At 42.6% G+C, this 23,990-nt stretch overlaps 1 protein-coding gene across 1 annotated transcript in view; it reads right to left on the bottom strand.

Moving 5' to 3' along the window:
• LOC111956330 (metabotropic glycine receptor-like) overlaps positions 1 to 23,646 on the bottom strand; it is an 85,130-nt gene extending 61,484 nt beyond the window's left edge. Inside the window, exons 1-2 of the mRNA XM_070436769.1 lie at positions 22,750 to 23,646; positions 17,847 to 17,952 (exon numbers count right to left, since the gene is read on the bottom strand). Coding sequence (XP_070292870.1) covers positions 17,847 to 17,952; positions 22,750 to 23,621 — 978 coding nt within the window. The 5' untranslated portion in view covers positions 23,622 to 23,646. The remainder of the gene's footprint in view (positions 1 to 17,846; positions 17,953 to 22,749) is intronic.
• Between the last annotated feature and the right edge of the window lie 344 nt (positions 23,647 to 23,990).

The following is a 23,990-nucleotide window of genomic DNA, read 5'->3' as shown; positions in this document are numbered from 1 at the left end:
TGCTAAGTTTGTAAATTATGTCTGTGTTGGACTGTCTCCCTGGCTATCAGTAAATCATTTAAAAAAAGAAAATCGGGCCATCTGGTATGCTTAATAAGGAATTTGAAATGATTAAAACTTTTACTTTTGATATTTAAGTATATTTTAGCAATTACATTTACTTTTCATACTTAAGTAWATGCAAAACCAAATACTTTTAGACTTTTACTCAAGTAGTATTTTACCGGGTGACTTTCACTTTTACTTGAGTCATTTTCTATTAAGGTACCTTACTTTTCCTCAAGTATGACAATTGGGTACTTTTTCCACCACTGGAGGGACATCCCAAGGTTTATGGGATAGCACTATCCGAACGAGATTAGGTGTAATGAGACTAACATCACTTCACTTTAGAGCATGTGCCATCCTTCAGCACGTCACCCTTCATTAAGCACATGTTTATATCATATTTGACACAATTGACACTGGTGATTTATAAAGCATGAAATACAGTTATTGATGCTTTGTAATACATTTACAGTGCATTCGGAAAGTATTCAGACCCCTTGACTTTTTCCACAWTTTSTTACGTTACAGTCGTATTCTAAAATMMATGAAATKGTTTTTTCRCCTCATCTYTCTACACACAATACCCCATAATGACAAAGCAAAAACAGTTTTTTAGACATTTTTGCAAAAAATAAATAAAGACTGAAATATCACATTTACATAAGTATTCAGACCCTTTACTCAGTACTTTGCTGAAGTACATCAACCAAAGATTCTCCTGTTTCTATAAAGAATTGTACACCTCAGATTGTAAATTCACACCAAGCCAGATTGAGTCCTTTTTAAAAGATATAAATCCTCTTTTCTCAACTGAGGAAGCCAAAATCTCTCTCCATGGGACGGTATTCCTCCTGAGGTCTATTTATCATTTTGGAACCAATTAGGTATACTGTTACTTGAAATGATTAACACAGACATTCACAAAGGTACATTAGGAAGGGATGTAAATACAGTACTAATTTCGCTTTTATTAAAAAAGGGAAGGCTGCCACTCAGAGGGCGATAGTGAGTGTACTATCTTGATAAACACAGATATTAAACTATTTTTTAAATTCTGTCAATTTGGGTAAGTAAGTAAACTTACTTACCCAAATTGGTACATCTAGACCAAAGCGTGTTTGTTTAAAAATGCTTATCCTCAGATAACCTCTGCCGTCTGTTACATATCTTATATGCTTCATCAGAAATGTATGTAGTTCTGTCCTTGAGCTGTTCTTGTCTATTAACGTACTGTATTATGTCATGTTTCACGTTTTGTGTGGATCCCAGGAAGAGTAGCTGCTGCATTTGCAACAGCTAATGGGGATCCTAATAAAATACCAGTTCTATCTCTCGACGCAGAAAGAGCTTTTGATAGACTAGAATGGTTATATCGGTTTTGGAACATATGGGACTTGGCTCCAATTMAATTAATATGATTAAGATACTACATGCCAATCCCTCAMCCATAGTAATAACTTCTAGTTATTCTGTTCCGTTCAGGATAATTAGAAGTAGCAGGCAAGGTGATCGCATCTCACCTCTGCTATTTTCTTGTCTATAGAGCCCCTGGCCCAGGCAATTTGACAATATCTCTCAATTCTACGGATCACGTCAGCTCATTGTAAGCTGACGATGTCTTTCTTTATCTAGACGATGTATCTGAATCCCTCCCAAAAGCCTTGAAGATCATAGACAAATTCAGCTACTTTTCAAGTTATAAAATGAACCTAACCAYATCTGCCCTACTGCCTCTCAGGACCCCGATGGAGGACTTCATCATCTCTACTWATGGTAGGAATMAATTAAGACTATATACATATATGGACGAGTGAGGTCAGAGCGGAATGGACTAAAATACAGTAGAATAGTATAGAATACAGTATATGAGATGAGTAATGCCAGATATGTAAACATTATTAATAGTGTTCCATTCCTTAAAGTGGCCAGTGATTTATAGTCTATGCCTATAGGCATCAGCCTCTAATGTGCTAGTGATAGCTGTTTAACAGTRTGATGGCCTAGASATAGAAGCTGTTTTTCAGTCTCGGTCCCAGRTTTGATGCACCTGTACTGACCTTGCCTTGAGGATGATAGCGGGGTGAACAGGCAGTGGCTCGGGTGGTTGATGTCCTTGATGATCTTTTTGGCCTTCCAGTAACATTGGGTGCTGTAGGTGTCCTGGAGTGCGGGTAGTTTGCTCCCGGTAATGAGTTGTGCAGACRACACCACCCTCTGGAGCCTTGCGGTTGCAGGCGGTGCAATTGCCGTACCAGGCGGTGATACAGCCCGACAGGATGCTTTCAATTGTGCARCTGTAAAAGTTTGTGAGTGTTTTAGGTGACAAGCCAAATTTCTTCAGCCTACTGAGGTTTAAGAGGTTCTGTTGCACCTTCTTCACCACACTGTCTGTGTGGGTGGTCCATTTCAGCTTGTCAGTGATGTGTATGCCAAGGAACTTGAAGCTTTCCACCTTCTCCACTYCGGTCCCGTCGATGTAGATAGGGGGTGCATCCTCTGCTGTTTCCTGAAGTCCGCGATCATCTCCTTTGTTTTGTTGACGTTGAGTGAGAGGTTGCTTTCCAGGTACCACACTCACAGAGCCCTCACCTCCTCCCTGGAGGCTGTCTCGTCATTGTTAGTAATCAAGCCTACTACTGGTGTGTCGTCTGCAAACTTGARGATTGAGTTGGAGCCGTGCTTGGCCACGCAGTCATGGGTGAACAGGGAGTACAGGAGGGGGCTGAGCACGCATCCATCGCATCCACCGATGTCACACTTCCGCATCTGCAGTGAAAGGTGGCAGAGATACAGCGGTGRTGTTCATACCATGAGACATCCTGAAAGTCTTCGCACAAAAACGTCTGTAGCGTCCGAACGGTTTAGCTTCTACGGCCCCAACAAGCGTCACYGGACTCGTCTGAAGTCGATACTGCAGATCTGCCAACTTCTGTCTGTAGCGTCCAAACKGTTTGGGCTATACACTAATATGACCCCTCTATGGAAAGGTTGTTTTGGTTGTTGTCTAGGATGAACACAAGCCTCACAAGACTTGTCGGAAGGTACCCCAGTACAAGTTTAAAAAATACATGGAAGTATATATGGAAGTACTATAGTTTAGTGCCTAAAATAAATAGGTGTAAAAATAGGTGTATAAAACAACAACAATTCCTGATCTTTCTTATACCTCTTAGATATGAGACAGACACCCCTCCCKCCGTTAGACTCTAGAAGGTTAAAAGTGGAACAATAGAACATATCCTGACAGGTTAGTGGTATACATGGAATCTTGGAATGTTCCTTCAGTGGAACTCCCATAAGAGGGGAGAAGCCTAGGAGGGGGAGCACACAGACAAAGAGCATGGTCAATAATTCAGTGTTCTTGCTGCAATCCATTACACTGCATTTATAATACATCATAGAGCCGGGGCAATGCCACGCAAGCCTGAACAGCAAGCCCGACCCCACTATTGAATTGAGCTGCAACACATCACACACACACATTCTTGTTGGGGACCAAACAATTAATTCCGATTCAAAATCCTATTTTCCCTAAACCCTCATCCTAAACCTGACGCTTAACCTAACCTTAACTCTAACACTAACCTTAACCCCAGAACACCCGAACCCCTAAAACTAATCCTAACCCTAACTTGTAACCCTAATTCTTATATTTTTGTCTTATTTCTTTACATTCTGTTTATTGAAAATGTTCCAATATAAACATCCATAGACATACAACAAGAACAACTAGCTCCTATATCCCTCTCCCCGAGTCCCTAGTATCCTAACTGCACGTAGGGCTCCCTTCCTCCCATCCCTTCCCTAGATCCCTCCCTTCCCTTTTCCCCCAGTACTAGCTCGACAGATAGTCCTACATACAAAAATTGCAGTGAGAAAAAATGCATAAACAAACAAAATAGATTTATATAAAACACAGTGATCAGATCGTATTTACACATGAATAAGYTTTTAGATACATCATTTATTACTTAACACAAATCAACCTAGCTAATTTAAAGATAAAAAAATATATATATATTATTCAATAAAAAAGGATTCGTTTTAAAGCCCCACATCCAAAGTCAACCCTAATTTCACACATTCCACACACCCTATGCAGCATAATCTAGTAAGTCTATGAAGTCTCCCCAAACCACCATAAATACAGAAGGTTTCTTCAGTGTATTGTATGTTATCCTTTCACACYGGAATTAGTGTTCTAATTAAGACCAATACATTTATTAGCAGCTAAAATTGCTAATTTAACTCATTTAGCTTGATATTGACTTCRAGTTGGCAATAGAGACTCATCTCCTAAAAGTACCAGGGAGGGAATTATTGAAATATTCAAAAGAGGTCACGTGAGATATGACCTCCCCAATATACATCAAGTTTTAGACATGCCAAAAACATATTTACGAGGGTTCCCACCTCTGTCTCACACAAGGCAGRATTTTCAGTATTTTGCGTTAATCTTATGAAGCCTCTCTGGGCTGAAGTATACCCTACGCAGCAAATTAAACAGCATCATTCTATGCCTAGTGCTAAAAGACAACTATTGGGCATCTAAGAAAAGTGTCTCCCACGTCTCTTCTTCAATAATGAGGCCAAGGTCGCCTTGCCATTTAGAACATACATTCAGGGCTTKATTTTCTATCAAGGTCTGTAGACCAGAGTATATGCATGATATAAAGCCTTTCACCCCCATTCTATCCTCCCACAGCTTGTCAGCTGCAGTTGAGGCCAAAGGCTGTGATCTACTTCCCTGTTGAGAAGCTATGTAGTGTCTGACCTGTAAATACTTGAAAAGTGAGTTGGAACCTTGAGGCCAATATTTGAAAAGAGAGCATCACCCCAACCTCACATAATTGACCAAATGACCTTATACCTTTCTTGAACCAGAAAAGAGTGATACCAACTCTTAAGGTTTTTGGTAAAATAGGATTTRCATGAAATGGAGTTCGCTTATATACCGATTTATTTCCTCCAGTCAGCTTGCGAACTTCTGTCAATAAGGTACTGTTTTATAAAGGGATTATTTATGGAGCTACTAAATGCTTTGGGTGGTGATAAGGCACGGTTGCCTGGTGACATGGAATGAAGAGAGTTCTTCTATTTGCCTCCAAGCCAGTGGATCAGAACTGGTGTCCTACCATACCCATATTGCCTTCATTTGCGACGCCCAGTAATAAATCCTCCAATCGGGCAAAGAAAGACCACCCTTTTAATATGGTCTGCACAAAGTATTGAGTTTAACTCTGGGGGGGCTTCCTTTTTCCATAAGAATTTAAAAATCAGAGTGTTACAGTTTTTCCCAATTGTTTACACACTAAAACTGGTCCATGAGGCACAATGACCCAAACCTGTAACTCATTTAGCAGAACCAGACACCAAATCTCCAATAATACTGGCACACGTTTTGCTTTACCCCCAGAATGCAATTCTGTAACAAACATTTGGCAAAACACAACACACAATTCTCTACCTTTGGCACAACCACAAATCTATTGTGTGCAAATGAAAAGCAACACTGTTCAACAAGCTAAGCTCAATTACCAATTGATCACTTTCACTCTTCACATGTTCAAACACTAATTGCAGAAATGTTCACTTTGCAATCAGATCTTTGGTCTGGATAAAAATGCCACAGGTGAGTACTCCTGTGTTTGGAGAACGATGGAAGCAAACTTGGCTGAGAGGTAGAGGTGGAGGTGGGGGTAGAGGTGGAGGAAGACCATGAACATTGGAGAGTAAACTCTGATGAAATTCGGGCAACTGTGGTGGACCATGTGGCCAACCATGGTTTGACCTTGAGAGAGGGTGGGCAGAGAGTGCAGGCCAATGTGAGCCGCTTCACCGTAGCATCCATTCCAAAATGAGAATAGGTATGTACTGCATACAMTGGACCRATCTACTACTTTTACTACTTAACAGTAGTACAACATAAAGCACAGTAAAGACTGTAGATTCCAATACATACTGTAAGGGGAAACAAAGTCAATGTTTCATGCATTACTGTACGAAATTGGGAGTTATACTAATTTGTAACATGTTTATCTTGTATACTATATTACCATACTGTACTGTATGCTATTTTGTTTTTGTACAACTGAAACATGACCACTACGTGGTGTTAGAACATGTCTATTTACAGATGAACAGGAGGCTACCATTGTGAAAATGGCAGTTGAAAATAATGCCATTAAGACTGTGGGAAATCCAACAGCAGATTATTAAAAACCCTGCCATCTTCCATAACATCAGAGTGAGCTTATAGGCCGCATCCTTAAGAAACACCATCTCCGGACGAAACAAACTCTACAGTCCCATTTAAAAGGAATTCCCAAAGAGTGAAGCACAAACGGTACGAATATGTGCAAGTAAGTAGTATTACACTCTTTAAACATTAGACTCACTGATGTTGCCAGTGAACTTTACTATACAGCAATTACAGTATTTACTGTAATTTCAGATAATCATGGAGTTCCCTCTGCGCTGGCCAGGTACCTCATATTRATAGATGAGGCTGGATTCAATTTAGCGAAGACGAGGAGGAGAGGAAAGAACATCATTGGTCAACGCGCCATCGTTGAGGTACCTGGCCAGTGCAGGGGAAATGTCACCATATGCACAGCTATGAGCCACAATAGGATCCTCCACCTCCATGCCACCCTTGGACCATACAACACTGCCCATCTCTTTAATGTCCCGAACACCTTTACATGACAGTCTTTTTAAGTCAGAGGTCCAGGTGATCCTAAGCAGCAAATGTACTGTATGTTCTAATTTGGGACAACGTGAGTTTCTATCGGGCCGCTCAGGTCCGCAACTGGTTCCATCACCATCCCAGGTTTACAATTCTTCATTTCTCAACCCCATTGAAAAGTTGTTTTCAGCTTGGCGGTGGAAGGTGTACGATCGCAAACCCCATGAACGTAATGCCCTTCTCCAGGAAATGGAGAAGGCCTGTGGTGACATTTCAGCAGAGTCCTGTCAGGGGTGGATGCGTCATGCCTGAAMATATTTCTCCTGCTGTCTGGCCAAGGAGAATATCGCCTTTATTGTTGATAAAGATCTGTGGCCGGACAAAAACAACATGCATGACTGATATTGTTTTCGCAATGGAGTATTTGTGTCTTGACGTATGATTTAGATTTTACTGTATTTTGACAGTTTCTTTATCTAGTCCGTTCAATTGATCTAACATACAGTAAAGTAGTACAATTAGGCCTATTTTTGTTCCAAAGCATATGCAAAATATATTTACTGTATGTTTGCATTTTTACTGTATGTGTGCTTACAGTATGTTGTTTGACATGAATTGAGAAATATATATATGTATATATATATGTTGAAATATAAATATACATACAAAAACATTTTTGCATTTGTGTTCCTTTCTTGTTTGAGTAACCACAAACAATACACAGTATAACAACAAAATATTAGTCTTTACACTGAAATAGGTGCTGATAGTAGTGTTTTGAATACGTCACATTAGTGTGATCTCGGTTCTCACTTAGGTAGATTAATTTGATGTGTGTGTGTGTGTGTGTGTGTGTGTGTGTGTGTGTGTGTGTGTGTGTGTCTCATTTGTATGCAGAATTTCCTTTTTAGCAGGGAGTACATGATTTTGACTGCTGTGTTTCATTTTGCAAGATGTCTGTGGGGTTTGGGGAAATTGGCTAACTGTTTGTTTAGAGTTTTGAGTACCTGAGATGTTGTTTCATCAAACGTATGCTAACAATTAAGAAAAACTGTAATTTGTCAGAAAAAGTATTTAGGCAAAAGCATGGGTAGAGTTTGGAACAGATATTCCCCTTTTGGCAAAATATTAATTTTGATACAATTAACACGTCCAATTAGTAACATTTGTGACTTCATGCCAGCTATCTAGTTCTTCCCCAGCCTTTTTAAGTAATGGCACAATTTACTTTACAGGTGTTAGTCATTTCTGTGGGAATTTGCTGTCCTAAATAAGTAATTATCTGAGACCTCCAGGAAAAGGGTTATGCTTTTCGTCAGATTGATCTTGTAGGCTGAAAAGGAACAGAATTAATTCAACGTTTCTACTAGTGCTTGGAATGATTGCTCTGGTTTGGATAAGTAGATGTTGCCCGCGTAGAGAGAAATAGTGTGTTCCCGTTCACCTACCCGAATACCATGGATAGCTGCCTGAGACCTAATAGCTTCCGTTAAGGGTTCAATAGCCAGGGCAAAAAGGAGTGGTGAAAGGGGGCATTTCTGCCTGATCCCACGAGAAAGCTTAAACTGAGAGGAAATATTGTTGTTAGTCAGAATCTGGGCAAAGGACGGTTATATTGTAGTCTGATACATATTTCGGACCTATATTCATACACTTTAAAACGTCCAGAAGAAATCTCCAGATCAAATGATTTTTCCGCATCCAAGGCAGCCATCAGGCTCCTGTATACCCTCCACACAATACATAATATTGAATAATCTCCTAATATTATCTGATGATGATCAGTTTCGTACAAACGCCTGTCTGATAAACATTAACCAGGCCTGGTAAGACCCCATCGAGTCTATGGGTTATGAGTTTAACAATACTTTTATAGCCTGTATTAAGTAGGGATATGGGCCTATAGGAGTTGCACTGGTCGGGGAATACAGTAATGAGGGCTTGATCATATTACACAGTGGGTCAATTAACTTGGGAAGGAAAGCCTTGTAAAATTAAATGGAAAATCCATCCAGCCCAGGTTGCTTCTCCCCTGCCATGCAAAAAATGGCCTCCTGAATTTCATCAGATATAATTACCTTTTCAAGATTATCTCTGTCCTCATTAGGCAAGGACTTTAATTTGACTCTATGCAGAGACCCCTGCATCATTTTTGACGAACCTCCTATAGACATTTATTTATTTAACTAGGCAAGTCAGTTAAGAAGGCAAAAGGCCTCATGCGGGGACGGGGGCTGGGATTAAAAACAATATATATATATATATATATATTCCTCACGCGAAGCAGCCACAACTGTCAGTAAGTGTCCATGATTGAGTCTTTGAATGAAGAGATGGAGATGAAACAATCCAGTTTGAGTGTTTTTTGCAGCTCGTTCCAGTCGTTAGCTGCAGCGAACTGAAAAGAGGAGCGACCCAGGGATGTGTGTGCTTTGGGGACCTTTAACAGAATGTGACTGGCAGAACGGGTTTTGTATGTGGAGGATGAGGGCTGCAGTAGATATCTCAGAATAGGGGGGAGTGAGGCCTAAGAGGGTTATATAAATAAGCATCAACCAGTGGGTCTTGCGACGTGTATACAGAGATTACCAGTTTACAGAGTAGAGTGCAGTGATGTGTAGAGAGTGCAGTGATGTGTTCTATAAGGAGCATTGGTGGCAAATCTGATGGCCGAATGGTAAAGTACATTTAGCCGCTCGACAGCACCCTTACCTGCCGATCTATAAATTACTTCTCTGTAATCTAGCATGGGTAGGATGGTCATCTGAATCAGGTTTAGTTTGGCAGCTGTGGTGAAAGAGGAGCGATTAAGTAATCTAGCCATACCCCCAAGTACTTGTATGAGGTGACTACATCAAGCTCTAAACCCTCAGAGGTAGTAATCACACCGGTGGGGAAAGGGGCATTCTTCTTACCAAACCACATCTCCTTTGTTTTGGAGGTGTTCAGAACAAGGTTAAGGGCASAGAAAGCTTGTTGGACACTAAGAAAGCTTTGTTGTAGAGTGTTTAARACAAAATCCAGGGATGGGCCAGCTGAGTATAAGACTATCATCTGCATATACATGGATGAGAGAGCCTCCAACTGATTGAACTATGTTGTTGATGTAAATTGAGAAAAATGTGGGGCCTAGCATTGAGCCTTGGGGTACTCCCTTGGTGCCAGGCAATGGCTGAGACAGCAGATGTTCTGACTTTATACACTGCACTCTTTGAGAGAGGTAGTTAGCAAACCAGGCCAAAGACCCATCAGAGAAACCAATACTCCTTAGCCGGCCCACAAGAATGGAATGGTCTACCGTATCAAAAGCTAAAAATTGCAATCAGATCACGGTCAACCAGAGGCTGAACCTGTTTAGAATTCTCATTTTCTTTATGGGCACGTATTTGTAAACGATACCACTGAAAATATTAAAAAAGAAGGTCCAAGCATCTTCGACAGAGGGATCAAGCTGATTCTATATCAATTTACAGAGGCCAGATCATGAAGGAAGGGTTGCTCATGAAAGTTTTTAGCAAGCGTCTATGACAAGTCAGGACAAGTCGTTTCACTGAGCAGCCATTGCGAACACAGGCTGTAAAACAGTGATCACTAAGGTCACTACAGAAAACACCAGACTGATACCTATCAGGATTATTTGCAAGAATKACATRGAGGAGAGTAACCTTTTCTGGGTGTTTAGAGTCATACCTTGTGGGATTGGTAATAATCTGAGTCCCATTGTTTTAGGACCTGGTCAGGTGMTTTAAGCATGTCCCAGTTTATGTCACCTAGCAGGACAAATTCAGACTTAGTGTAAGGGGCCAGGAGAGAGCTTATGGCATTTAGGATAAAGGCCGGAGCTAATGGTGGCCGATAACGGCCAGCAACAGTCAACAAAGAGTTATTTGAAAGTTTAATGCGTAAAACCAACAAATCAAATTGTTAGGYGACAGACTTGGTGGAGACAAACGAGCACGGAAGCTGTTCCTTGGTAAAGATTGCCACTCCACCGCCTTTGGAAGATCTGTCTAGCCGAAAAAGGTTATAACCAGAAAGGTTAACATCAGTGTTCAAAACACTCTTTCTTAGAATAGGATGGGAGGCCAAGAGTCTGTGTAACCAAAAGAGAGTCAGAGTCCCGAGTGTGGGAAAAAACAGACTGTCCCACAGTTGGGTAAACAAGCAAGTTCATAGTCAACAAAGCATGCAGGAGTCATGAGGCAAATAGCATAAAGCACAAGCAAAAAATATAGCAACTTGGGGCTAGCCGTTGTAAGTTCAGAATCACTCGCCTCAACAGTGCATGTGTGCTGGAGGCGAGTGAAAGCTTGGGAGYGAGTGGGGAGTGTGTCGGGGGTACATATACCTGACAGGGGAGACAGGCCAGGGCAGACAGTGAACAGATTGCCAGCTGGAATTCAAGCAGCAGTGCAGCAGGCAACGGGAGTAGGTGTCACACCCACTTGGGAGAAGCTTTTTCGGGATGCAGATAACTTGTAGAAAAATCCAGCTAGCTAGCTAATGTAGCTAGCAAGTCTCTATCTGTCTTTTCCACGTGGAAAAGGAGGTCGTTAGCTAGCTATATCAGTATCGGTGAATGGTCCTTTACAACATCCAAACAAAGTTGTCCTGTGGCTGTTGTATTTTGGGGATTCTGAGGATGATATCTTCTGCACAGATGAAGGGGGCTTCAAAGGCCTCTGCATTTGGGTGGGGAGGGGCTGTGAAACTCTCCTTCCATTGTTAGGCTCAAGAGTTTTTACACCTCTCACTTCACACTTCAGTGCTAATTTCAGTCAGATTCTTTCCTAGCAGCTTGGTAGCCTTATATATTAAGCTTATATATATGTTTTTATGTAATTGTCAATTGGAATGAAGGTGTTGATGTTGAGGTTAGTATCCTGTATAAGTCCTTGCAAAAAAAGTATAGTTTATCTACATTCATCCAACTCTATTTCTCTATTTTTGCAGAAGAACTCAGGAGCCCATGCTCTCTGTGTCTATTCACTCTCTCTCTCTCTAACTCTGACATGTATAGGTTCTCATAAAAGCTCTTGAATGCCAAGTTAATATAATCAGTACTCTGGACTACAACGTTACTAGGCAATGTAATTGAACCTATGGGTCTCTTAGCTTCTTCCCTTGTTATTTGCCAGGCAATAATGCTTTATCTCCATGTTCGTAATAGTTCTGTTTAAGTCTAGTGAGCGCATGTTCTGCTTTGCACGTCATTAAGGTGTTGTATTCTAGCTGTTTCGAGGTCAGTTTTTGTTTCGTTGCATCCTCAAATGTTGTGCTATGTTTGTTCTCAAGGTCTTTCATTTCTCTTTTCAAGAATTCTACTTTGGCTGTATATATCTTCCACTCACTGGCTCTATACGKGATTATCTGTCCCCTTAAATATGCTTTTAGGGTCCCCTATACAATTGRAGGGGATGCAGAATTAGTATTAATACTTAAAAATATATACATTTGTGCATTTATAAATGTTACAAAGTTAGTGTCATTGAGGAGTTATGACCCTAACCTCCAGCGGTGAATGGTCCGATAGGGATTCTGGCTAGATATTCACAAATGGGAATCAAGAGGCCTTACCCACCGGTAATAGGAAAAGGTCAATTCTCGAATAGCAGTTATGGCCAGGAGAGTAAAATTAGTATTCCTTGGCCGACTTATTGAGAAGTCTACATAATCCAAATGTTTTCATTTCCCTTTTCAACATTCTAGCTGCCTGTGTGAGGTTAGTCACTTTAGAGGAGGATCTATCATTGGCTGAGTCCAAAACCAAATAAAGTCTCCTCCAATGGTAATCTGTGATGATGGGCAATMTAATTGAAGAAATAGATCTTGATAAAATGTAGGGTCATCATAGTTTGGCCCATAAACATTCACAATGCACAAGGGCACAGAATCAATACAGCCTTGTATGATCACAAACCTACATGTCACGCCCTGACCGTAGATTGCTTTGTATGTTTCTATTTTTAGTTTGGTCAGTGTGTGATGTGGGTGGGTATTCTATGTCTGGGAATTCTATGTTGTAGGTCTAAGTTTTCTGTTTCTGTGTGGTTGGCCTGGTGTGGTTCCCAATCAGAGGCAGCTGTCTATCGTTGTCTCTGATTGGGAGCCATATTTAGGTAGCCTGTTTTCCCACTAGTGTTTTGTTTCACCTTTCATGACTGTTCGTTTGTCGTTTTTGTTGTTTGTCAAGTGTTTTCGTATTTTATWAAAAAATATGACCACTTACCACGCTGCACCTTGGTCCTCCTCTCCTTCCACCAACGAAAACCGTTACAGAACCACCCACCAACAACGGACCAAGCAGCATGGTAAAAAGGAGGAATGGACATGGGAGGACATTCTGGATGGGAAGGGATCTTACACATGGGAGGAGATTCTGMCTGGAAGGGATCGCCTTCCATGGGAACAGGTGGAGGCAGCCAGGAGAGCGGAGGCAGCAGGAGAAAGGAACCGGCGGTATGAGGGAACAATATACAAGGCAAGGAAACCCGAGAGGCAGCCCCAGAATTTTTTTTGGGGGTGGCACACGGGGAGATTGGCGGAGTCAGGTAGGAGACCTGAGCTAACTCCCCGTGCTTACCGTGGCGAGTGTCGTACTGGTCAGGCACCGTGCTATGTGGTGGAGCGCACGGTGTCTCCAGTACGTGTTCATAGCCCGGTACGTTACATCGCAGCTCCTCGCATCTGCCGGGCGAGAGTGGGCATCGAGCCAGGAAGGAGTGTGCCAGCCCTGCTCTCCAGGCCTCTAGTGCGTCTCCTCGGCCCGGGTTATCCTGCGCCAGCTCTTCACACTGTGTCTCCAGTACGTCTGCAGAGCCCAGTGCGTCCTGTGCCTGCGCCCCGCACGTGCAGGGCCAAAGTCACCATACAGCCAGGACAGGTTGTGCAGGCTCTTTGCTCGAGACCTCCAGTGTGCCTCCACGGCCCAGTGTATCCGGTGCCTCGGCCAAGGCCTCCTGCATGTCTCCCAGCCTGGTGAGTCATGTGCTTCTCCCAGAGCAAAGCCTCCTGTGATAATCCATGGCACGAAGCCTCCAGTGATGGTCCATGCAAGAAGCCTCCAGTGATGATCCATGGACGAAGCCTCCAGTGATGATCCATGGCAAGAAGCCTCCAGTGATGATCCATGGCAAGAAGCCTCCAGTGATGATCCATGGCAAGAAGCCTCCAGTGATGATCATGGCACGAAGCCTCCAGTGATAATCCATGGCACGAAGCCTCCAGTGATAATCCATGGCAAGAAGCCTCCAGTGATAATCCATGGCACGAAGCCTCCAGTGATGATCCATGGCACGAAGCCTCCAGTGATGATCATGGCACGAAACCTCCAGTGATGATCCATGGCAAGAAGCCTCCAGTGATGATCCATGGCACGAGCCTCCAGTGATGATCCATGGCACGAAGCCTCCTGTGATGATCCATGGCACGAGGCCTCCGTGGTGGTCCATGGCACGAGGCCTCCGGTGGTGGTCCATGGCACGAAGCCTCCGGTGAGGATCCATGGCACGAAGCCTCCGGTGAGGATCCATGGCACGAAACCTCCGGTGAGGAGTTATGGCACGAGGCTCCAACGAAGGACGTCAGTCGGAGCTCCAACAACGCCTCTAGTCCGGAGCTCCAACGTCTCCCTCGAGTCCCGGAGCAGCCCGGAGTCTCCCTCGAGTCCGGAGCAGCCGGAGTCTCCCTCGAGTCCGGAGCAGCCGGAGTCTCCCTCGAGTCCGGAGCAGCCGGAGTCCTCCCTCGAGTCCGGAGCAGCCGGCAGTCTCCCTCCTGTCCGGAGCAGCCGGAGTCTCCCTCCTGTCCGGAGCAGCGGAGTCTCCCTCCTGTCCGGAGCAGCCGGAGTCTCCCTCCTGTCCGGAGCAGCGGAGTCTCCTCTCCAGATCGGATCCCCTCCTGTCGGAGCAGTCGGAGTCTCCCTCCTGTCCGGAGCAGTCGGAGTCTCCCTCCTGTCCGGAGCAGCGGAGTCTCCCTCCTGTCCGGAGCAGCCGGAGTCTCCTCCTGTCGGAGCAGGGAGTCCCCTCCGTCGGAGCAGCCGGAGTCTCCCACCTGTCCGGGGCCGCTGCGAGGGTCCCGGTCCGGGGTCGGCGGTAAGGGTCCCCGTCCAGAGGCGCCACCTAAGTGGGCTAAGACTAAGGTGGAGCGGGTCCACGCCCGCACCAGAGCCGCCACCGCGGTGAAATGCCCACCACAACCTCCCCTATTGGTTCCGGTTTTGCGGCCGGAGTCGCACCTTTGGAGGGGGGGGGGGTACTGTCACGCCCTGACCGTAGATTGCTTTGTATGTTTCTATTTTTAGTTTGGTCAGGGTGTGATGTGGGTGGGTATTCTATGTCTTGGGTATTCTATGTTGTAGGTCTAGATTTTCTGTTTCTGTGTGGTTGGCCTGGTGTGGTTCCCAATCAGAGGCAGCTGTCTATCGTTGTCTCTAATTGGGAACCATATTTAGGTAGCCTGTTTTCCCACTTTTGTTTGTGAGTGGTTGTTTCCTGTTTAGTGTTTTGTTTCACCTTTCAGGACTGTTCGTTTGTCGTTTTTGTTGTTTGTCAAGTGTTTTTGTATTTTATAAAAAAATATGACCACTTACCACGCTGCACCTTGGTCCTCCACTCCTTCTCCAGACGACAATCGTTACACTACCCCCCTAATACTTAATCTGTGAGTATTAGGGGCAGACGTTTAGGGGTTAGATTGAAGCAAATTAGAATGAGAGATGTAAATATATTGAGTGCGGAGAAAAAGTAAAACAAATGAAAAGGTACAATAACTGGTATATAAGCATAAATCTCTCCAACCTGTGTGAGCTAGTATCAATTCCCCTCCCCAACCCCCTGTCTACTCTCTCCCCAACAGAGAGAGTAAAACAAACCAACCCTATCGAGGCTATTACAGCTAAGTGGTAACACATTCCCACTTACCTAACCCTGCTATGCATGGTGTCCCCAAGATAAATTAAATGATACATTTTTCTAATTGTGTATTGCCATCACCTCTTGAATAATACATATATATATATATATATATATACAGTTGAAGTCAGAAGATAACATAAACTAAGGTTGGAGTCATTAAAACTCGTTTTTCAGAGTGCCTGATTTCCAACTGGGTTAACCGCTCACTTGTTGGTCTTGGTGTAGTTGATGCATGATTTAATAAATTTTGTTAAGTCGGGCAGATATTGTATTTGAACGATGGCCTTATCCATCTCCATCTTGAACCAGGCAGGCGCTGCCTCATTGTCCGTCTTTGACGGGGAAGTAATTGAGGGTTTAGGAAGGTCTGTCTTTTTAGGAGGAATCTTGTTTTGGAGCTGGTAAGTGATAGCGTTATGTCTACTTGCTTTTTTAGTAGGTTAACAGCATAAATGTGGTCGAAAAATGAAATTCTATATGAATTTCTCAGAGCGCTACGCACAACGCGTCCTCTCAGTGTGCCACCATTTTCCCCCTGTAACTGTAATTCTTACCCTAGCCCTAATTGTAACCCTAACCCTAAACCTAACCCCTAACACGGAACCCAAACRGGCTGCGCGCGTGCGCCATCGTGCGCCATCGTGCATAAATGTATTTTGTCCCCCCACACCAAACGCGATCACGACACGCAGGTTAAAATATCAAAACAAACTCTGAACCAATMACATTAATTTGGGGACAGGTCGAAAAGCATTAAACATGTATGGCAATTTAGCTAGTTAGCTTACACTTGCTAGCTAATGTTAATTTGTCCTATTTAGCTAGCTTGCTGTTGCTAGCTAATTTGTCCTGGGATATAAACATTGAGTTGTTATTTTATCTGAAATGCACAAGGTCTTCTACTCCGACAATTAATCCACACATAAAACGGCCAACCGAATRGTTTCTAGTCATCTCTCCTCCTTCCAGGCTTTTTCATCTTTGAACTTATATGGTGATCGCATCTAAACTTTCATAGTATTACTACACAACCGGCAACAAAGTTCGTCTTTCAATCACCCACGTGGGTATAACCAATGAGGAGATGGCACGTGGGTACCTGCTTCTATAAACCAATGAGGAGATGGGAGAGGCAGGACTTTCAGCGCGATCTGCGTCAGAAATAGGAATTACTTCTATTTTAGCCATTGGCATCGCAGACGCTCGTTGGCGCGCGCAAGCAGTGTGGGTGCAATAATTGAATAACATGGATTTCTACATTTATTTTGCGACGCTCGCGCACGCGACYTGTCCGGTCTGGTCAGCATGTAAGCCTAAAAAAACAATTTTCCTTGTGGGGACTGCRGAAATGACCACACGTCCAAATATTCCTTGTTTTACTATCCTTGTGAGGACTTCTGGTCGCTACAAGGATAGTAAAACCAAACCACACACACAGCATCAACAACTTGGAAGACGGATGGTCCTGTCGATATAGCCTGCACTGAGTGTGATAAAACATGATGTCTCTCCGGTGCCAGTCTTGAAAACACTAGTAAAAACCTCCTCATTTCACTTCGAGAGTGTTTTACAATGTATTAAGCCGTGAACAATACACGCCCACAAGCAAAGGCTTATATGCAGCATCCTTCCTGCATATTCAATGCAAATATTGCTACAGAGCTCTGTTAATCTTGCTATTCTTTACATAACAACAAAGATAAACCTACACAAAAATAAACCTGCACTGCTGCTCACAAGAGTGAATTTACTGTCTACATGGAGACAAACAACATTTCAACCATAAACTTGCCTTCATTAATTTCRCCAGTAGCAGTAGAGATATAGGATGTGTATTTGTTATCTTGACAAGTACCCAGAATTTTTATATGCATTACCAATTATATTCAGAGGGACATACAGTACATTGTTGGCAAAGAAGCAATGTACTGCATTCTTACTAAGGTCTTTATGTACTGTATGATTTTTTGTTAGCAAAACATTTGTGGAAGCGCCACCAGATTTAGTACTGGGATTAACAATTACAACCATGTTTTTACCAAGAGGGAGTGTTTGTGTTTGCATGTAAAGTGTAGGAAGCACACACCACCAATGTATGAACTATGGATGGATGGATGGATGGATGGATGGATGGATGGATGGATGGATGGATGGATGGATGGATGGATGGATGAACGAATGAATGGAAGTAGACTCACTTCCATGCTGGTCACGTTACATCGGTGAGTTCCAGCAAACCAGCCACTGCTGGAGCACTGGTCAATGTCCACATCCTGTAGGTTGACATCCACTCGAACCACACCCCTGTAAGAGGAGAGAAAGAGACACAGAGAGAGAGAGGGGGAGAGAGAGAGAGGGGGGCGGGTGCATAGAGGTTAGAGAGAGCAGTTAGCTTACACTCAGACGTCTATTTTAGCGTAAGATAGAGAAAGAAAGAAAGGCAAATGTGCAATCCATTGTGACCCCATCTATAACAGGGTCTCTACTTTGGTCCAATGTCTACAGGTGAACTATTGAGGGAAATAAACTATTCAAGGCAAAAACTGGTATGAGCATTGAATGCCAGAGTATTTTGTCCAATTTAACATCAACTGCAACAAAAAAAACTATATCCTGTGTATCTGGTTTATATGTTATGTCAAATAAAAATCTTTATTTAAATGTTCCCTAATGAGAGATATAGCCAAGCTTAAATAGCCCAATTGAATTATGTCGACTCCAGCTCTGAGCATCATGTTTACTGTAACCAAAACATAAATATATTTGAGGCTTACAGTAAATCAATAGACTGATGGTGCGCTTGATGTTGTTTACCTCTGGGAGACAATATTGCGCACACGCTCTCTATCTACTGGCACATGATTAATTAGGCTACTGCATTGGCTTGCATCCAAAGCACCTTCACATATCCACAGTTTGCATTTGGACAACTGGATAGATGGACTGCTGGATGCATATTGAGTCAGCTATAGTTAAATCAGGCTAGCTATTGTTCAGGGCCCGTATACATAAAAAGTCTGAGAGTAGGAGTGCTGATCTAGGATCAGATTAGACTTCTAGACTACAATAAATATGATTATATGGACGGGTTATATATGATTATATAGCTCCCAGCCTGCCATCAGGTGTTCTCTTTCATGTAGTTTAAGATTATCAAATGGGCCCCAGGTGGGTCGCTCTCTTTATTCAGTCTCTGTTAGTCTCTTTCGCTTTCCTTTTCTCTCTCTTTCTTAACTTTTCTTTTCTGTCTGCCACTAATCCCCCTGATCTCTGTATTTCTGTGTCTGGCAATCTTGCCACTCTTTATTACAAAATCAAACATTATCTCCCAATTCACCCAGTCTGTCTGTCTGCCCCTCTATCTCCATTTCTCTTTCTCCCTCTCTTATAATGCCCAGGCCTCAGGGGTCATTCTCAAGAGGAGCCTGACAACCATTCGCTCCATCTGTCTGGTGGGAACTGGAACAAACACCCATGAAGAAAAAAGGCTGAGGCTCATGCCATCTTTCCCCAGGCGCAGGAATAAGACGCGAAAGAAAGAACATGTAACTGTGATAGAGGAAGTGTGGATAAGCAGAATAATCTGTGTGCATGTGGGAGGGAGTGAGGGAGAGAAGGAAGGTGAGAAAAAATGTGTGAGAATGTGAGGATTCATGGGGTAACCACCAAGCAGGAGGGATTTTCTTTTTAAGTCACTCTGCTAGAAACAAAACCATACAGCCATACATAACCAGTGGTGGAAAAAGTACCCAATTGTCATACTTGAGTAAAATCACAGATACCCTACCATAATAGAAAATGACCAGATAAAAGTGAAAGTCACCCAGTAAATACTACTTGAGTAAAAGTCTAAAAGTATTTGCTTTTAAATATACTTAAGCTAAAATGTACTTAAGTATCCAACGTAAAAGTAAAAGTGTTAATCATTTCAAATTCCTTATATTAAGCAAACCAGGCAGCATTATTTTCTTGTTTTTAAATGTATGGATAGCCAGGGAGGGGCACACTCAGACATCATTTACAAACATAGCATTTGTGTTTAATGAGTCTGCCAGATCAGTTGCAGTAGGGATGATTTTCTGTGTATGTGAACTGGACAATTTTCCTGTCCTGCTAAGCATTCAAAATGTAAGTATTTTTGGGTGTCAAGGAAATTGGATGGAGTAGAAAGTATATTATTTTCTATAGGAATGTATTGGAGTAAAAGTCAAAGTTGTCAAAATATAAATAGTAAAGATACCCCAAAAAATGAATTAAGTAGTACTTAACCATATTTGGTAACACTTAGCAAGCCTAACAATGACCGTATAGCCAGTCTAATCCAAACAAACCATTACCAAACAGCCATTATATGAAATAATCTCTCTACCAATGTGTTATAGGCTTACTAGATGGATTAAAAAATGAGATCTAAATGAACCTGTATCCAGCTGGGAGGAAAGAGAGGAGACGCCTCTGAGGACATGGACCAATACCTCAAGCTCAAAGCCAATGTTCTCATTCTGCATATCCTTCAAAAAAGCACACTGGAATCATTTACATTTTGATTAGGTTTACAAAAAAACATGATCCGTCTTGGTTTATTTTATCCTTGGGGTGGATAGATTGCTTTGGATGTACATCTAAAGAGTGGGCCCACAAACTCTCAGAAAAAGGAAGAGAGACGAGACAGTGCAGTGGGATTCTCTTTGATCTCGACACGTTGGGGTTGTAGTTGTAAAACCGAATCCACAGGCCTGTTCTTAAAGTCATGCTCCTGCTGCTAATCACTAGACAACTATGCCACATCCATTTGTGGGAATGTCAATTGAGTTTTAATGTGCCCTCAGGACATTCTGAAATTTTTAACAGTAACCAGCTCTTTAAAAACCAGTAGAAGCAGTTACTTTCGCAGCTAATTAAAGGTCATCTCGCCGATGGCTTAATGCCAATGTCCTCATAAAATGGCTGTCACGTTTTAATACCAATGTCCTCATAAAATGGCTGTCACGTTGTGTTCGTGGCCATAAGAAGAGAGGACTGAACTTTAGAAATCAAGTACATTGGACTTGAAATCCGAAAAGTCTTAAAAGCAGCTCCAAGGTCGATAATGCCTCCTCTATGGTTGAGCTCGAGTTGATAGATATGATTTTTGGCTAAGCAGCAACCGCAGGGGTCTTTGTCTGGCTGCTAATGTATCAAATTTGTAGTGGAGACACGTCAACAATGGTCCAATGCCAAATAATACCTTTCTACACTTAGGCCTTTGTTTATCCCCTTCCAGATCTGAATTGTCTGGATCGGTGTGAGCAAGCATCATGACAGTTCTTACCTTATTGCAGAGACCTATCAAAACCTTTTTAATCTGTGAAGAGGTTTCAACAAGGGACTAGAGCAAGGGTGGGCAACCCTGGTCATGGAATCCCTGGGAGGCCAGGTAGGTGAAATTTTGCCAATCACTGATATTAATAAATCAGCTTAGTTGGTGTTGTAAATTAGTAGAGTCAGTTGTGGTGCTTGGTTAGAACTAGGCTAAACTGTTGCTGTACCTGCAGCACTCCATACCAGAGCCCCTTGCTTAATGATATGGGCTTGGTAATTGTTTGGGATCGGCTCAGGCAACCGCTTTGAGATCATCTTGCATTTATGCTAAAGAAATGCACAAAACGGACTAACTTGCATACAGATGTACTATCTTAATTTGATCACTCTGCTGTCGCAGATCATTTTCCTTCACGACTGGATATGCAAACTTGTAGTGTATTCAAGGTTTAAAAAGACTTCTAAAGTTTGTCATTTCCACTTAGAACTTATCAAACTAACTAAAAATATATCACCCCTATAAAAATGTCCATTAGTTATAATACACATAATAATACACATTTCCAGTTGCTGAAAGATTATGTTCCTGCTGTGAGAAACGGTTCAAATTAAGATCTGTAGTCCTGCCTAAACAAATCAGGCTCAGTCATAAACGAACATGCTGGAATTATTATGTGGACACAGCAGCACTGACATTTAAGTGGGAGTGAAGTGGACTTGAAATTCAAAGTGGTTTCAGATTGCCATTGTACTGCATGTCTTTTATAATTTATTCACGACTAAATTTATTTTTGCACACACTTGGACTGGAGCCTTGAAATATGACGTGCTTCGTGTTTCCTAATTAACTAACCTACACTTTCAAACACCTATCGCACAAAAACATACAACAAAGCCAGGTCTTTCGAACCATGCAAGCTATGATAGCAAAGTAAAACTAATTAGGCCTACTGTTTCAGTTTTACGTTTTTTTTTTACAGCAAACACAAAAAGGAAGTGTAGTCTTCCAGTGTGATTACAAAAAAAAACATGAGCTGTTTTTGACAGACAGCAGTGTTCATAGACAGTATAACACATGTCTTTGAGATTCTATCAAGCCATCTGTTGTTTCCACTGGGGAAGATTTCTGGATTGCACAAGCATCAGCCAAGCAGGAAAACAACTATAGACTACTCAAACGTCCTACAATGTCTATCCTATCCTCAGTTTAATGTATTGCCCTCTTGCTGTGCATATCACTGGATGGGACAAATCATTTATTCATAGTTATTCACTGAGTAAGTTTTATTTCATATTCACTGGACCTATTCTTTGTAAAGTGGAGGGAATACAGATGGGTTATGTTTGGGTTGGCTTTCTCAATTATAAGCTACTGAAGATTCGACTACCACAGCAGGACCAAATGCTGTTTTCAATAATGGCTAGCTCTGTGCAAACTATCCACAAGCAGCAGAATAGAGGATAGGTCTACAGTTACTATCATAATAAGATGCTCTAGGTAAACTTTAAAACGTTGTTGTGGGTGTAACGGATGTGAAATGGCGGCGAGGGGACGGACTAAAGTTATACTGTTACATGGGGAAGCAGCTTTATCCTACTGTTTGTGTTGAAATGATTTATTAGGGCCCCTTTCCATGCACCTGTTTCAAAGCGCGGGCAGCGCGCGGTCAGTTCAGCAACGCTGTCTACTCAGGGCCAGAAAAACTATATTTAGGCCTACCTACCATTTTTTCAATCAATAAACAACATTTTAACCGAATGTGTTACTTTCAAACAAACAGTCACGAGTGACAGCCTCACCTGAACTCGGGTGCGGAATTTGTCTTCAACCCATAGAACCCAGCAGACAAGGTGAGTAACCAGTGTGGTACGAAATTCCCATGCTCGCATTCCAGGTAAGGCGCAGACCACTTGATTTGACTTTTGTCCAGAATGTAGCTAATTTGAGTGGCTGTGGCGTCTCTGCCTGACGCCCTTCTCTGACTGTGCATTTTCTTTCGGTCCCTGAACTCGTTAAACCACTCAGAATCCGGGCTCCTGCTCTTGAGACGGTGGTGAGCAGAGTTGGAAAGGTCCTGGAGGACCACTTCCCTGTCAGTTCTTGTCGCTTGAAGGAAAACGTGAGGACCCGGTGTTGGAGCATCATTATGGAATGTAACCACTGCCTTGTGAATTTTGGGGTCGCCTTCAAGAATACTTCGAACCAGCGCGTGGTACCAGTGAATATCCCTCCGAAGGCTGTACTCTCGTGACCTGTTGGCTTGTAAAATCATGTTCAGGAAGTTGGTCGCGTGCGCTATAGTGTCCAGCACGCTATGGAGAGAATAATGAGAGGCCACATTGGTTCCACCGCGGAGGCTACTCAACTCATACCTCCGAGAACAGTTGACTTGTTCAAGAGCCGAAGAGTCTCCAGTGTGCAGGAAAGCTGTCACCACTCTAGGCAGTTCCTCTTCGATTTTGTGCGCCACCACGGTGCGCTCCGTGGCGGATCCTGGGTAATAAGTTGGATGGTGCAGCGATTCCTTGTTGATATTTTGAGTGCTGTATATAGAAGGATTCTTTCCTCGTATTTCTGCGTCTTTGTCGTTATCCGACCATTCTACATACCCATAATTGGATCCGAAAACAAATCCCATTTGCAAAAGCATTTGAATAAGGAAAAAACACATACTTTGACTTCTTTTACCGACACAGTGAAGAATCGGTTTGCTCTCTGTTGAAAACCGAAACGAACCCCTTTCGAGCAACGACTAAATGTGTACGCTAATGTTAAACTACTATGCGATTACTTCGTATCATCCCTATTTTATAACATAAGGTGCCATTTAAAGATAGCCTTCTACCAAAACCTCTAGGCTACTTGCTACTTGTCCATGATAAAGAGATGCTCGACTTTACTTGCTTCACCAACCGCCGCTCACGCTTTGCAACCGAGTGTCAGGCAGATGTTTTCACAGTCAACCAATCCTCTTACTGCCCAGACATTTTTAGTTGGACGTGACGCCTTCCCAACTCCAAGCAGCTAATTATAAACAGCT

The sequence above is a fragment of the Salvelinus sp. IW2-2015 genome, linkage group LG32, assembly GCF_002910315.2.
Source record: "Salvelinus sp. IW2-2015 linkage group LG32, ASM291031v2, whole genome shotgun sequence".
Taxonomy (NCBI): Eukaryota; Metazoa; Chordata; class Actinopteri; order Salmoniformes; family Salmonidae; genus Salvelinus; species Salvelinus sp. IW2-2015.
This window is presented reverse-complemented; position numbering and strand designations above follow the sequence as displayed.